General features: G+C 37.7%; 1 protein-coding gene across 4 annotated transcripts in view; it reads right to left on the bottom strand.

Annotated features, from left to right (window-relative positions):
- Nucleotides 1-16,657, bottom strand: part of POLR3B (RNA polymerase III subunit B) — a 122,572-nt gene that overhangs the window by 70,809 nt on the left and 35,106 nt on the right. For all 4 annotated transcript variants that reach the window (XM_033427562.2, XM_033427561.2, XM_004269423.3 and 1 more), the window contains exons 12-13: nt 11,454-11,588; nt 86-247 (exon numbers count right to left, since the gene is read on the bottom strand). In XM_033427562.2, coding sequence (XP_033283453.1) covers nt 86-247; nt 11,454-11,588 — 297 coding nt within the window. The remainder of the gene's footprint in view (nt 1-85; nt 248-11,453; nt 11,589-16,657) is intronic.

The raw sequence follows: 16,657 nt of genomic DNA, 5'->3' as shown, positions 1-16,657 counted from the left end.
TCTCAAAGTATCAGTACTTTAAATTTCCCACTGAACAGGTTTACAAATAAGTTACAAAACTCTACCCAAATGACTGAAGACTTACGGTTGAAATGGCATTCACCATGCCATTGGTAATCTGGTCTTGACGCATGTGTTTCACAACATCAAACTGGGCTGCTCTTTGCTTAGGAATCACCTGGTCTGCAATCTTCTTCATTTCAGAATTAAATTTTTTGAACAAATCTTCAAAAAGAAGAGATAAAAGCTAAAGGAAAAAAAAAGTATATGGTGAACTTTCAAAATGCATTACTAGCTTATTTACTAAGTTTTAGGTCCTTATTAAACTTTGTTTAAAAAAAGATGGAGAAACTGCTTAAAACTGAAAAAAATATATTTTAAAATTCAATTTGATAAACATGTACTTTTATTGATATATGTGCTTATCACTATGCTTGGTGTTGGGAATAAGAGCAAAGATGACAATCCCTGCATTCATAGATTTTTAATTTAGACCAGTCATTCCCAGACTGAGATGTCATTGACCAGTGACCTAAATAAATGAAGAAAATATTTATGGATAAGAAGACCATTTTAAGGTTACTAATTTTCCCCAAACTGATCTAAAATTCCACTGCAACTCTAATCAAAATCCCCAGGTTTTTAATGAAAATTGAGGCTAACTCTAAAATTTATGTGGAAAAGCTAAGACCCTAAAATAGCCAAGACACTCCTGAAAAAGAAGGCAAATGAACTGATTAACGTATAGATAAACTGACCAGTGGACAGAACAAAAAGTCCAGAAACAAACAACACATATATTAAAATTTGTCATATGATAGAGATGGCATTTCAGATCAGTAAGTAAATGAAAGACTACAAATAAATGGTGCTAGGACAACTGGTTATTCATTTCAGAAACAAATGAAACTGCTTCCTTACTTCATTCCATACCCCAAAATCCAACAAATACCAAAGGCATAAGTTTAAAATATAAAGAGTACTAACTATTAAAAAGAAGAAAGGGTTGACAAATTAAAATTACAAACTTCTAGACTTAAAAGATACCATAAAGTTAAAAAAAAAAAAAAAATCCAGACTGGGAGAAGATACCAGCAACACATGTAACTGACAAAAAACTGGATCCAAAGAACGCCAAAAAAATCTTAAAACCAATAAGGAAAATACAAACAGCCCAAAAGACATTTAAGAAAAAACAGGAATGGTCAATAAGCATATGAAAAAGAGGCTTAATCTCATTAGTAATGACGGAAATGCAAATTAAGCCCACCAGGAGATGGTACTGTGCACCCGCTAGATCAGACAAAAATGTTTAATTTCGACACTAAGTCATAGGACGGAGACCATCAGGACTTATGTACAGTGCAGTGTTCAAATACTTGGGAAACTAGTTTGACACTCTCCAGTCAAGTTGAAGATTTAACTTGATTCCATGACTGGGCAATCCTATTTGTAGAAACTCTGTCATGTAGGCACCAGAAGATATGAATAAAAATGTTCTTTTTTTTAAAAAAAGGGAAGTCATACAAAGGTCTTGATAAGTAGGATAGATAAAGGGATATTTATCATGTGTATCATATCTTTACACAATTGAATACAAAAATGAAAGTGAAATACAGTGGCATGAAACAATATAGATGAACCTTTAAAACAATGTTAAATGAAGAAAAAAGTTGCAGAAGAACGTATATGATATGAATCTATTTTTATAAAACTCAAAAACTCAAAAATAATGCCAAGTTCTTGGATTGGAAGAATCAAATATTGTTAAAATGACCATACTACCAAAGGCAATCTGCAGATTCAATGCAATCCCTATCAAATTACCAATGGCATTTTTCACAGACCTAGGACAAATAATTTTAAAATTTGTATGGAAACACAAAAGACCCCAGATAGCCAAAACAATCTTGAGAAAGAAGAATGGAGCTGGAGGAATCAAGCTCCCTGACTTCAGACTACACTACAAAGCTACAGGAATCAAAACAGTATGGTACTGGCACAAAAACAGACACATAGATCAATGGAGCAGGATAGAAAGCCCAGAAATAAACCCATGCACTTATGGTCAATTAATCTATGACAAAGGAGGCAAGATACACAATGGAGAAAAGACAGTCTTTTCATTAAGTAGTGCTGCGAAAACTGGACAGCTACATGTAAAAGAATGAAATTAAAACATTCTACATGTAAGTGATATCATATGATATTTGTCTTTGACTTACTTCACTCAGTATGACATATGTGGAATCTAAAAAAATGGTATAAATTAACCTATTTACAAAACAGAAATAGAGTCACAGATGTAGAAAACAAACTTATGGTTACTAAGGGGAAAGGGTTGTGGAGAGGGATAAACTGGGAGACTGGGATTGACATACACACACTACTATATATAAAAGAAATTGAAACTAACACAACATTGTAAATCAATTGTACCCCAATAAAAATTAAAAAAAAAAAAAAAAGAAACAACTAATAAGAACCTACTGCATAGCACAGGAAACTCTACTCAATACTCTGTAATGACCTATATGGCAACAGAATCTAAAAAAGAGCGAATGTATGTACATGTATAACTGATTCACTTTGCTGTACAGCAGAAACTAACACAACATTGTAAATCAACTAACTCTAATAAAAATTAATTTAAAAAATAAATAAAACATTCTCTAACACTATATGTTAAAAAAAAAAACTCAAAACGGATTAAAGACCTAAATGTAAGACTGGATCCTAGAGGAAAATATAGGCAGAACACTCTTTGACATAAATCACAGCAATGTTTTTTTTGGGTCCATCTCCTAGAGTAATGGAAATAAAAACAAAAATAAATAAATTAAACCTCGTTAAATTTAAAAGCTTTTGCACGGCAAAGGAAACCATCAGCAAAATGAAAAGACAACCTACAGAATGGGAGAAAATATTGCAAACAATGTGACCAACAAGAGATGAATTTCCAAAATAGACAAACAGCTCATACAGCTCAATATCAAAAAAACAAAAAATGGGCAGAAGATCTAAATAGACATTTCTCCAAAGAAGACATACAGATGGCCAACAGGCACATGAAAAAATGCTCAACATTGCTAACTATTACAGAAATGCAAATCAAAACTACAATGAGGTACCACCTCACACCAGTCAGAATGGCCATCATTAAAAAGTCTACAAATAACAAATGTTGAAGAGTGTGCGGAGAAAAGGGAACCCTCTTGCACTGTTGGTGGGAATGTAAATTTGTAGAGCCACTATGGAGAACAGTATGGAGGTTCCTTAAACAACTAAAAACAGACTTACCATATGATCCAGCAATCTCACTCCTGGGCCTATATCCTGAGAAAACTATAATTTGAAAAGATACATGCACCCCAATGTTCACTGCTGCACTATTTACAACAGCCAAGACATGGAAGCACCCTAAATGTCCATTGACAGATAAATGGATAAAGAAGATGTGGTAGATATATACAATGGAATATTACTCAGCCATAAAAAAGAATGAAATAATGCCATTCAAAGCAACATGGTTGGACCCAGTGATTATCATACTAAGTGAAGTAAGTCAGAGAAAGATAAATATCTTATGATATCACTTATATGTGGAATCTAAAAAATGATATAAATGAACTTATTTACAAAACAGAAATAGACTCACAGACATAGAAAACAAACTTATGGTTACCAAAAAGGAAAAGGGTAGGGGAGAGAGGATAAATTAGGAGCGTAGGATTAACAGATAAACACTACACTATATAAAACAGAAAAACAACAAGGACCTACTGTATAGCACAAGGAACTATATTCAGTATCTTGTAATAACCTATAATGGAAAAGAATCTGAAAAAGAATATAAATCTACATACATACAAACACACAAACATATATATAACTGAATCACTCTGCTGTACACCTGAAACACAACATTGTAAATCAACTATACTTCAATAAAAAAAAGTGAAACTTATATTGTAATAAACTATTTTAAAAATTTTAAATAAATGATGCAATAAAAAAGAAAACAATAAGTACTCCAATTCAGGATAGTGGGGAAAAGAGAAGACAGAGTAAGGAAGAAATATATAAGTAAATGAAATGGTAATTAACGGTCAATTATTAAGAATTACTTAAGTTGGTAGTGGATTTGAGGGTGTTGATTTTATCTGTCCCCTTCATAACTTACATATCTGTGACATTTTTATTTATACTTTTTATGTTAAAAATTATATAATAAATTATATTAAACCATAGTAACCATGGAAAACAAATCAATGGGATGGAATAGGAAGGCATAAAAATAGACTAGGATGGTTCTGTCTCCAGAATTGATAGAGTAGCTCCTATCAGATGGATTCATCTGCTCGTAAAAATTATAAACGCTGGACAAAATATTGAAACTATCTGAAGGCACTGGAGAGTAAAAGCAGGCAGAAACTGAAGGAAAGTTGACACTTATCGAAAGTGCATTTCCGTTTTTAAGGCTTTTCAACTAAGAGTAGGACACATTAACAAAAAGGGTCCAAGCTACACTGGAAGCTAAAACTCGGAGAGAGACCCACAGTTTTACTGGATTGAAGAACCAGAGGGAAAAGATCTGAGCCACCACAGTAGCTGGAAAGTGAGAGGAAATTCACAGAAAGGAGAGAACCACAAATAAAATCAACACCCTCAAATCCACTACCAACTTAATCTTGGGAGAAAACCCCAAGATTATGTATATAAACTTTGCCCAACTCTCTGGCTGACCCCTGAACTACACATTGAAAGGTGTGGCCCATGTCCCCTACTGCCCCAAATCAGGTGTGGGTTGTGACTGCAATTTTCAATAAAGTCTTTTTTCAATAAAGTAAAGTAAGTGAAGCTGTGACTTTTAAGACCAGGTCATTAAGGCCACACAGATTCTCTTGTGCATGTGAAACTCACTTGGAGTCCTGAGCCACTCTGATGCCACAGCACTGGAATGGTCAAGACCGAGCTGAGCCCAGCCTTCCAGACACCCCACCACCTCCGGCAGAACAACTACCAACCGAGCCCCATGTGAAACAGAAGAATCACACAGCCAAATCCTGCCTGAATTCCTGACCCACAAAATTGTGAGATACAACAAAACGGTGATTGTCTTAAGCCATGCAATGCAGAAACAGATATAACCAGAACACCATTTATATACAGTTCTCAAAACTAAATAAGTGGCTTATGACAAATAAATAGCAGGCACACTTCTTCAATAATCAAATATATTATTACAATGACTTAAATTCCCCTGAAAAATTAATTATATTCGTTTTTTTTTCCTTTATAGAGGAAGAAAAAAGTAGGATATATTTGTAATCTAAGCTACCTAACCAAACAGTAATGTAATATTGGGGGACATTATATATGCACCCATTATACAGTTAGACAGGAATTCTGAAGTTCAGTGAAATCTTGTAAGCTAAAGATTTTCCAAATTTCACACTATTCTTGAATGCTTATAACCCACTGGTAGTTTTCTGACTCAAAATGAAGACATTAAAACCAATGAGCCTCCTCCAGCCACTGCTGAAGAAAGCATTTCCTAAATGGAACGTTACTTTACACTCTTCTCCCTTAAGGTAGACAAGTCCTTCCACTTTTCTACTAAAATCAACTTTGCAGATGGGAAAGCCAGGATCCTGAACTTGATTTACCATGTCAGAAGTGTTCTACAAAGAAAACTTCCTCCTCTGAGAGCTTAATCCTATCTTCTACTCAGACCCAGCAGTTTCCTTCATGGAAGAAAGAATATGGGAATGGAAGCAGGTGCAGGGGAGGAGAGGGATGGAGAAGCCCATTTCAGCAACTTCCTGTGTAAACTGGCAAAAGGAACTTGAATAAGCATCCTGAACAGAAGCAAATGCCCTTAACCTAAACCACAAAAGCTCAGCTCTATTTTAATTAGTTCCTTACACTTAGACTTTTGCGTCTCAAATTATGACAAAGTTTTTTTGGATCCTAGCTGAATTTGTTGTAGCCCCCTGATTCAAGCACAAGGAAATGCCCCGGTACTAAACAAGTAAAATGTAAGAGCACACTCAACAAAACTAATGCCTCATAAATAAATTTCTCCACCCTTAAAATTTCAACGTAAGAGAAATAACGTTCTCCAGTTCACAGAGCAGTGAGAAGCTACAAGGCCAAGTCACACAATAAGCCACATTATTTAGGTCAAGAGTAAAATGATTAAAAGGGATGGAATGCTGGTGATAATATTCAATACCTTTCATTGCTAGCATGAGGCCTTTCAGCCTGCCTAAGACAGGAGCACTAAAGAGCAAATTATATTTAAGAAAAAATGCTGACAGCTCATCAATTGATTTTCAATGAAAATGCTAAAAAAATTAATAAAGAAGTTAAGCTGCTGAAATACAGTTTCACCAATTAGCTTAATGTCAGAGAATTCTAATTAGGCGTCTTGAGATTGCTATTTAGTGTTTAAGCCTTCAGAGTGCCAAATTCTCCTTTTCACACAAGCTGGTTGCAAAATTAAAGACATTAGGCAGCCTTAATTACATTATCAGAACAGCTGGGATTAGGCAATCTCTGAAGTCAAGACGGCATTCTTTTGTCACAGGGTGGAAATCCCTGGCTTTCCAGGGTGCCGGATTTTGGTGCCGTTCCATATCTCACCCATACAAAGCAAGCTGCATTAGAAACAAAAAAATTTGCAGATGAAGAATAGAGTAATGCTCAGCAAATAATGAACACATTACTGAAAAAGAAAAGGTAGGTGAAAAGATTAAGCCTGAAATCGGTAGGTTTTGCTAACACCTCTATTGGCGGCTGGCCGGCCAGCCCTCTGGTGGCAGTGAGACTAAGGGAAAGCTCTGTGAACCGGCTTGGCCAGTGGATACAGCTCTGTTATCTAAAGCTGAAGCACATTTATACTCCCTCATCCCACGGGGTGTGAAATTAGCAGATATTGTTTTTACACAGTTTTGCCAACACAATGTCTTTTATGTCTTTACATTGTTTATAAAGCAATGTTTTCTTGCACATGGGAACCCTCTTTTTAATTCTAATTTTTTAAGCAACAGGATAGTCTCTCCTCTCCCCTCTCAACTCCACTCCTTAGTCCTCCAAACACCCAACATTTTTTTTTAAAGCACTCATTTAACAGCATGATTTCTTTTCCAAATAAAAAACTGTAATAATTGGGATTGTTGGTGGTGGGGATTCGCACAATCCCCTGAACAGTGGTCAATCTGAAGGTGGCCAAAAACCCACCTGTTGGCATTAGCCACTAACCAGACAGAACTTCCCAAGTATTCTGGGCATTAATTTTTTCTCAAAACCTAAAACTGCTCTAATTTTTCAATTCCAGTTTTTTACATTTTAGATGTGGTAATTAATATCTGCAGTTATCATTCCAGGCACCATCACTGTCATCTGGAATACTGCATAGTCTCCTAACTGGTCCATTCCTGGTCTGTTCATCTCCAAATCAGATCTCTTAAACTGAAAATCAGATGGTGTCACTTCCCCGATTATGACTCTCTCGTGGTTTTCCACTGCATGCGAAATTAAATCCAAAACTCTTCCCATGGCCTACGATGCTAGTTCTACAATGTCCTCTTTCACCACCCCTAAACCTCACACTCCAGCCACAATGCTCCTTTTCCAGTTCCTCCAATACAGGCGCTGCCTGGGGATGTATGTTGCTTGTGCGGGTCTCTTGATGGAATGCAGTTCCTGAGGTTGCGTGAGACTGGCTTCTCCTCACTCAAGTCTCAGCTGGAATGTCTGAGGGCTCGGCTTAAAATATATCGCTTTTTCAAAGAGGTCTTTCCTGACCATCCAGAATAAAGTTAACACCCCTTCCCCCAACCAACATCCCAACTCTAGCTCTAGTATTAATTAGTCTGTTTTTGGTTTGCCTTAAACACTTATGACCATCTAATATCACATTTATTTACTGTTTACTTGTTCCTTGTTTGTCTCCTCTACCAAAATGTACACTGTTGAGAGCAGGTGCCCCATCAAGTCTCATTCACTATTGTATCTCCGGTGTCTAGTACTTTATCTGGGGACAGAGAGATGAATATGAATGTAAGTGGTTCCTGCCCTCAATGAGTTTACAGTCTAAGGGGGGAAAGAAGCGAGCAGGTAGAGAATTGTACAGCAATTCAGCATGCAAATAAAGACCTAAACAACCGAGCTACTAACTACTCCTGGGGTTCACAGGTGGTTTCAAAGAATGATGAATGCGTAGGAGCCCCTCATGACGGGGAAGGAGAAGGGGAGATAAGGGAGGGGCAACTTAGGCAGAAGACATAACTCAAAGGATGAAAGAGCATCACACTGTTTGGAAAGGAGTGTCTCACCTTAGCATGAGATGAGGCTGGAAGGGTGCACAGGGGCAAGATCATCAAGGACCCTGACAAGCCTGCTAAACAGTCTACACCTGGGGACTTCCCTGGCGGTCCAGTGGTTAAGACTTCACCTTCCAGTGCAGGGGGTGCAGGATCGATCGCTGGTCAGGGAGCTAAGATCCCACATGCCTCGGGGCCAAAAAAAAAAAGTCTACACCTGGTTCTGTAGAGCAGTAAGACTGTGTTTATGAACTTCACAGAGGAGTTTCAGGGGAAGGGCAAACAGGCAGAGAAACAAGCCCTTATACCCCACCTCAACCAGAGAGGCTCAACTTTTACCTGTTTCAATATTGGGATTCTGAGTAAGACTTCATGCTTTAAAAATCTTGAAACTCACACCTGAAGCTCAGGCCTGCTGAGGGATGCTCCCGGGAAATGGACCTGTGCTTCACCGAATCTCACAGTAAATGCTCAGGAATGTGTTGGGATGGCTTTGCACCAGGTAAATAGGCAGGCACCTGGCCAGAGCCTCCAGAACAGACAGATGGGAGGGGCAGGTGAGAATCACAGAAAGCACATAAAAAGATTCAAACATACTAATGCTGTGTTCACTCTTGAGTTGGGACACGTGAATATCTGCTTTATTGAGTCTTAATACACAAACACACATACGTGTTATATATAGTCCTATATACAGGAAAATTTTCATAACTAAAAAGCACATACACAAAAGCAGGCATATGTCAAATTCTGTGGCAACACACACATTTAATGATTAAATCCCCACTAAGTAAGCAGACATACTGCTTTGAATATACGTTTCATACTAATGAGGACAAAATGTTCCTTTATGTGATTTCTTCTAAAACTGCAAAGTCTGACTCCAAACTTGCCCTTGACAAAGGACCCCAAAGGAGGCCAGAAAACTTAGCATAAATTCACACAGGCCTGAATGTCCACAAGCCACGAGCTTCCAACAGTAAAACTTTAAAAAGCCAGTTAATAAAGATATTTGTATATGCATAGGGTGTCTCTGGAAGGATAGAGGAGATGAAGGGAAAAGTAACCACTACTGGAGGGAGGAACTGAGAACTGGGTCAGGTGAAAGGGTGGGGGGGGTCAGAGTGGGAGAAAGACTCATTTTCACTGTAAACTTCCTTGTAATTGTTTTAAAGTCTTTTTACTGTGCTAATATGTTATGTTAAATGTTTTTTGTTAAATGTTAAATGTTTTAAAAACATTTTTACTGTGTATTATTAGTTTTATTTTAATATCTGCTGCTTTTATAATGTTTACTGTTACATTATTTTTTAATCATAACATTGTTCTTTAAAAATTAAAAATACTTGCTTAAATTGGTAAGACAAATAACCACAAGAATGGGGGAAGGAACATCTTACAGTCCAGCTATGGTTGAAAGAACTATACAGAATGTTTCAGCTGTTTGCTGCAAGGAGACAGGATTCAGAGGTTTACAGCCAAGTTAAATGCCTTAAAACAAACAAAAAACAAACATTCTTCAGAGGAATAAAAGAGAATCCCGAGTCTCTACCATTCATCATCCACAATGTCCATCAGGATACAATCCAAGATTGTTACACACATGAACAAAAAGGAGAACATGACCCATACTCAAGAGAAAATTTAATCAAGAAATTGATCCGGAGATGATTGATATGTTGGAATTAGACCAGAATTCTAAAACAGCTGTTAAAGTTCAAGGGTGTAAATGAAAATATGGTTGTGATGAATAAACAAACAAGAAATCTCAGTAGAGAAAATATACCCAAATGAAATTTCTACAACTGAAAAATACAATATCTAAACTAAAAAATTAACTGGATGAGTGTAATAGCATATTAGAGACAACATAAGAAAAAGTAAGGGAACCTGAAAATAGATCAGTAGAAATTATCCAATCTGAAAAAGAGAGTAAAATTGAAAAAAAAATCAACAGAGCCTTAATACCAAAGGGCCTAACAATATAATGAGTCAGAAGGAGAAGAAAGAATAGTACAAAAAAGATATTTAAAGAAATAAAGACTAAAAATGTCTCAAATTTGATTAGATATAAATTTACAGACTTAAGAACTTAGTGAGCCTTAAGTAGGATATTAACAGAGACCACCACACCAAGGCACTTTTTTAAAACCAAAGATAGGGACTTCCCTGGTGGCACAGTGGATAAGACTCTGCACTCCCAGTGCAGAGGGCCTGGGTTCAATCCCTGGTCAAGGAACTAGATCCCACACGCATGCTGCAACTAAGAGTTTGCATGCCACAAGTAAGGAGCCCACCTGCTGCAAACAAGGAGCCCACGTGCTGCAACTAAGGAGCTGGCAAACTGCAACTAAAGAGCCCTGGAGCCACAACTAAGGAGCCTGCCTGCCGCAACTAAGACCCACCACAACTGAGACCCAGTGCAACCGGCCAACCAACCAACTAAATAAATAAAACAGAGAGAAAATATCAAAAGAGGCCAGGTCTATATTCTAGCTGTTTGATTTAAAGGGAATTTCTGATTTAAATGCTGAAACATGAAGTTTCAAAGTTTTAGACACCTGTTACCCAGTTGAAGGGGATACATACTCTCAAAATAAGATAAAATTTATCAGGCTAAGACTGAAAATGAGATAAAAGATGTCCTCACTAACCTACTTCTACTACATCACCAAAAAAGTGAGGGGATTGTTTACTTATTTATTGTCTATCTCTCTCACTAGACTATATGGACTAAGAGAAAAGGGACCTTTGTCTTATTTTCCCTGTATACCAGTTTCTAGAACTATGCCTGGCACACGATAGGAGTTTAATAAATATTTGTTAACTGAATAAATGATATTACTTAAAGCCATACATCATGTCCTACATTAAACAGAATGAGGGTAAACATCTCAAAAAAAGATATAATATAGGTAACACTATTAACATATTTAAAGAACTAAGAGTTTTCATAGCAATTGTTAAGTCAGAGATAGTAAGTCATGTGTGAATGTTTATACTCCAAATATACAAAACCTATATTCCATTCAACCATCTCTTCCTCCTATCTAAAATAAACACTAAATTAATTTTTATTGAGGAAAATAAAATAAGATTCCTGACATAAAATAATTAAATCACCTGTCCTGCCAACTCCAATCGCTTGTTACCATAATAATCTCTGTCGTCAACTTTATTATCTCCTTGGGCCAGAATTACTCTTCGCACCATCACTGCGGTATAGATACATTTGGCTCGGAAATTGAATTCTTTAACCTGTAATTCAGAAATCAGAGAAAATTTCTGAGACAATGCACATTAAAATTTAAGGTGCCTCAAGAAAACAGTCAATGTTATCATATTTAAATAAGAAAATAATGAACTGTTTTGATTCTCCCCATTCAAAGAAATTCAACTAGTCTATAAACTTCCTGAGAGCTGAGATGATGACTTTTCATCTTTGTACTCAATACCTGTGGTAACTTTTCTTCAAAGATGACCACCATCAACTCCTTCCCTCCCTATATGTTTTATGCCATTCCTTCATTAAGAGGTGGAGTCCATCACCCACTTTGGGTTGGCCTGTAAACTAGAAGTTTCCACTTCCTTTTTCTTAAAGTCCTGAAGTACCATGTGAGAAGTCTAGGAAATTTTGTTGGGGAGAAAAGGGCCACTTGGAAAAGCAATGAGGAGCCAGAGATATGCGTGAAGACGCATCTTGGATGTCCACCCCAGTCGAGCCTTTGGATGACTCCATCCTCAGCTGCTGTCTGTCTGCAACTTCATGAGACCCAAACTGAGAACCTCCTTCCCCACCACCGAGCCCAGTCAAACCAGAGAACCATGAGAGAGAGCAAAAAACTGTTATCTCAAGCCATTAAATTTTGGAAATATTTGTTATGCAGCAATAAATAACAGGAATGGTATATTGTCAGGACTCACCAAATATCTATGGAACGAATCAACAGACTGATGAATAAATTTGCTGCAAATGTTCTATTCAATCTTCTCTTCTACAACTGAAATCTACATAAACAAATCTGGCCCAATCAGTAAGTTATATCAGAACTGGTTAAATCATTGCACTGGTTTGTTTGGGTAGACAAAAACCTTAGGTAACTAGGTAAATTCTTTCTCTACAACCTAAACGATGAGTTCTGAGAGCATGGACTAAGCTTCTGCCAATTCTAAGGAACATTTTGTAGGCTTGACTATAGAAAATTCATATTATAAAATTTGTTTTACTTTCCTTAATCATTAAGATCCCAATGATATCCTATTAAGTTTATCACTGACAGATTAAAGAACAGCAACCGGTCTCCTTCACACATTCTTCTGTTGCTGCTAAGGAATTACACTAAATGATATAGGATGTTAGAAATTCTGTATATGTTTCCAAAAGTTCATTCTCCTTCAAAGGAAGTTTCACATCTTCATTAGGTCAATTTATCCCCTTTCTATTACTGAGAACTTTAGAATGTGTTAAGAGAAATGTGTTAATTTTGGAATCTGGTAAGAGAAAAAGCAGCCCTAAAAGCTATTTTGTCATCTTGTACTCACAAAACAATTACATCAATAGGAAAGGTTGGAATAAATCTAGATCTTCAAAAAGAAAAGTCTCTGGTCCATCCTCAAACAAACAAATAAACAAACAAAAAAACCCTATAACCCTAACACCAACTACCACAACACTGAGCAGAAGAACCCAGTCTTTGAGTAGCTATAAGTAATTTACATTCGCAGTTGGTATTTACAAACTGTATGGTCCTCCATTCAGATACATCTAATTTATTTTTTTTTTCTGATTTTAATGTGGTGAGTTACATTGAACATGTAACTCTTCTAGTTGTATTTACTTTTTTTGTTAATGAAAAAAATGAAGCCAATTTTCATTAACCAAATTTTCAACTTTTAACAAAGTCCGAATCACGTGTTTATTTTGCATAAATAGTGGGAGACTCTCTCAAGACATTTATAAGTAGAAATAAATATGGATATTTACAGCAGATGCCCCACTGCACTTTAAAAGGCACTTGAACATTAACTCATTTTGCCGTTCCCCCCTTTTTAAACTACTATATGCTGAAAAGTAAACCTTAGGTCTAAATTGAAAAAATAAGTTAATACTGAGTCCATTTTTCCTACTGATATGGAGAGTGGGAATCCTTTAATCTAGTAGCTGACATCACTTTTTGGTAGAATGCCAATAATAGTTCCGTTATCCCTTTGTGAACCATCTGAAAGAGGGAGAGAAAAAAGACCTACCAAATGAGCTTGGAACACTGAAACAGAATTGTTAGCGCCAAAACTCTGGAGTCCTTTTAATATTATCTTGGAGGAAAAAAGAGGTCTTAGGCATCTTGGGGAAACCCTTAGAGCAGTGGTTTCCAAATTTTAGTGTGCATCATAATTATTGCAGGGCCTGTTAGAACAGATTGCTGGGCCCCACTCCCAGAGAGTCTGACTCAGTATGTCTATGGTAGAGTCCAAGAACTTCTGGCAAGTTCTCAGGTGATGCTGACTCTACTACGTAGTCTGAAAAACTCTCACTTCCAAGGAACTGAGAGGCTGGGCTTCGGAGCCAAAGCCTCAAGTACAAGTGTAGGGACTGCTGAGCATCCTGCCTATCTCTCTCCCTCTATGTAGATATATCTGAACCAGTGCTTTCTACATTTTAGTCATTCAAGTACCACCATCATGATTATTGTCATATCTCTGTAACACTTAAAGTCCTAATTATTTAATATTTTTTGTCAACTTTAAACAACTCATTTTTAAGTAAGCTTCATCTATACAATAATACCATAAAATCCTAAATATCACAGAAATGGATTTAATGTGCTAGTTGTATTTTTTCTAATAAGTACGTAATTATTTCAAGAAAAATGTCCTTATATAATCTAAAATCACCTCTAACAGTATTCTTAGGTAAATACCGTCCTAAACCATTCTGGAAAATGAAGGTCTTTTCTTGGTTTATCTATTCTGACTTTACTCCTCACTGGATCATATATAACAAAACTTCTTTTTTTAAAAAATGTATTTATTTTATTTATTTATTTTTGGCTGCGTTGGGTCTTCGTTGCTGCGCAGGGGCTTTCTCTAGTTGCAGCGAGCAGGGGCTACTCTTCATTGCGGTGCACAGGCTTCTCATTGCAGTGGCTTCTCTTGTTGCGGAGCATAGGCTCTAGGCACACAGGCTTCAGTAGTTGTAGCACGCGGGCTCAGTAGTTGTGGCTCACGGGCTTAGTTGCTCCATGGCATGTGGGATTTTCCCAGACCAGGGCTCGAACCCATGTCCCGTGTTACGAGGTGGATTCTTAACCACTGTGCCACCAGGGAAGCCCTAACAAAACTATAGAAACGGTAGCTTAGGCCCACTGCAACCACACAAAAGTACCAATGTTCAGCTTTATCAATTTACATAAATAAATTTTGGTATAGCCAGCATTCTATCAGCTAAGGCTTCTTTAACCAAAAGGTCTCCTCAGCTGTTGTACAAAGCTAAGTGAGGCCCCAATGGAGACGTGATGGCCATGTCTGGGAGCCAGCAAACCATGGAGCTTTATGTGCACCCTATCACTGAATTGGCACAATGGTATTAGTTTCATTGTTCAGATGAGAAAACTGAAGCTTAGAAAAGTTAAGATTTGCCCAAAGTAAATCAGCTAGGAAGTTAAGAAACCCAGTTTGAACCCTTGTCTCTCTGGCTCTGAAGCCCTTGTTATTTCCACTACTCATTTTTGCGTTTTTTTTTTTTTTGCAGTACGCGGGCCTCTCACTGTTGTGGCCTCTCCCGTTGCAGAACACAGGCTCCGGATGCGCAGGCTCAGCGGCCATGGCTCACGGGCCCAGCCACTCCGCGGCATGTGGGATCTTCCCGGACCGGGGCACGAACCCGTGTCCCCTGCATTGGCAGGCAGACTCTCAACCACTGCGCCACCAGGGAAGCCCATAAACTGTTTTTCTAATCACCTAAAATTCAGTTCAGACACAGCTTTAACATTAAGAGTTTTCTAATTCTTTGAATTAGATCAAGGATAAGCATAAATGAGTGGCAGCCAAAGGGCAGAATCAGAGACCCATATTATTTGGCTAAGAAGGTGTTTCAAAATAAGAAAACAATCATTAAGATTCAGTTTAGGTGGTCACTGTTCACTTCTGCAGTTCCTTCAACTTTCCTTTATTTATAATCAGCCCCTGAATGTAGTGTCTGCAATCCCTGAATTAGATCATAGTGCATAATACACATGCTAATTCATCAAAAACCAGACTGTTTGGTTAACAAGATAGTCTGACTAACAAATAATTTTATAACTTAGAAAGAGTAGCATATATATTAAATGGGAGTGGGGGAAGAACGACTCTTGCCAACATGGCTGATCTCTGTTTAATAATAAGTTAATTTAAAAAAATAAATATTAAGGGTCAGAAGATGGGATTCTAGTTCTCTCTCTCTCTGACAACTAACCAGCTGGATGACAAGGTAAATCATCTAGCTTTGCCAGACCTGGGCATCTTCACTGTAAGTGAAGGAGGCTGGACAATGTGAACTCTAAAATTCAAGGTCTAGCAGATAAGCCCATCCAATATTTTAATAAGTATCTATGGTAGTGATGGTAACATAACATTGAGAATGTACCTAATGCCTCAGAAATGTACATATAAAAATGGGGGCTTCCCTGGTGGCGCAGTGGTTGAGAGTCCGCCTGCCGATACAGGGGACACGGGTTCATGCCCCGGTCCGGGAAGATCCCACATGCCGCGGAGCGGCTGGGCCCGTGAGCCATGGCCGCTGAGCCTGCGCGTCCGGAGCCTGTGCTCCGCAACGGGAGAGGCCACAACAGTAAGAGGCCCGCGTACCGCAAAAAAAAAAAAAAAAAAAAAAAAAAAAAGGTAAATTTTTGGGACTTCCCAGGTGGCGCAGTGGTTAAGAATCCACCTCGTAACGCAGGGGACACGAGTTTGAGCCCTGGTCCAGCCCGTGTGCCATAACTACTGAGCCTGCGCTCTAGAGCCCATGAGCCACAACTACTGAGCCCGTGTGCCACAACTACTGAAGCCCATGCACCTAGAGCTCGTGCTCCGCAACAAGAGAAGCCACAACAATGAGAAGCCTGTGCACCACAACGAAGAGTAGCCCCTGCTCGCCACAACTAGAGGAAGCCTGCATGCAGAAACAAAGACCCAACACAGCCAAAAATAAATAAATAAATAAAATTTTTTAAAAATAGGTAAATTTTATGTTATGTATATTTTACCACAATTTAAAAAAAAAGTATCCATGTGGGCAAGGCACTGTAAGCTCGTTTTAAGTTATTTAAAAATATCTAAGACACCATCCC

Source organism: Orcinus orca, chromosome 11 (assembly GCF_937001465.1).
Source record: "Orcinus orca chromosome 11, mOrcOrc1.1, whole genome shotgun sequence".
Lineage (NCBI taxonomy): Eukaryota > Metazoa > Chordata > Mammalia > Artiodactyla > Delphinidae > Orcinus > Orcinus orca.
Note: the sequence above shows the minus strand (reverse complement) of the source record. Positions and strands in the feature narration are given on the sequence as shown.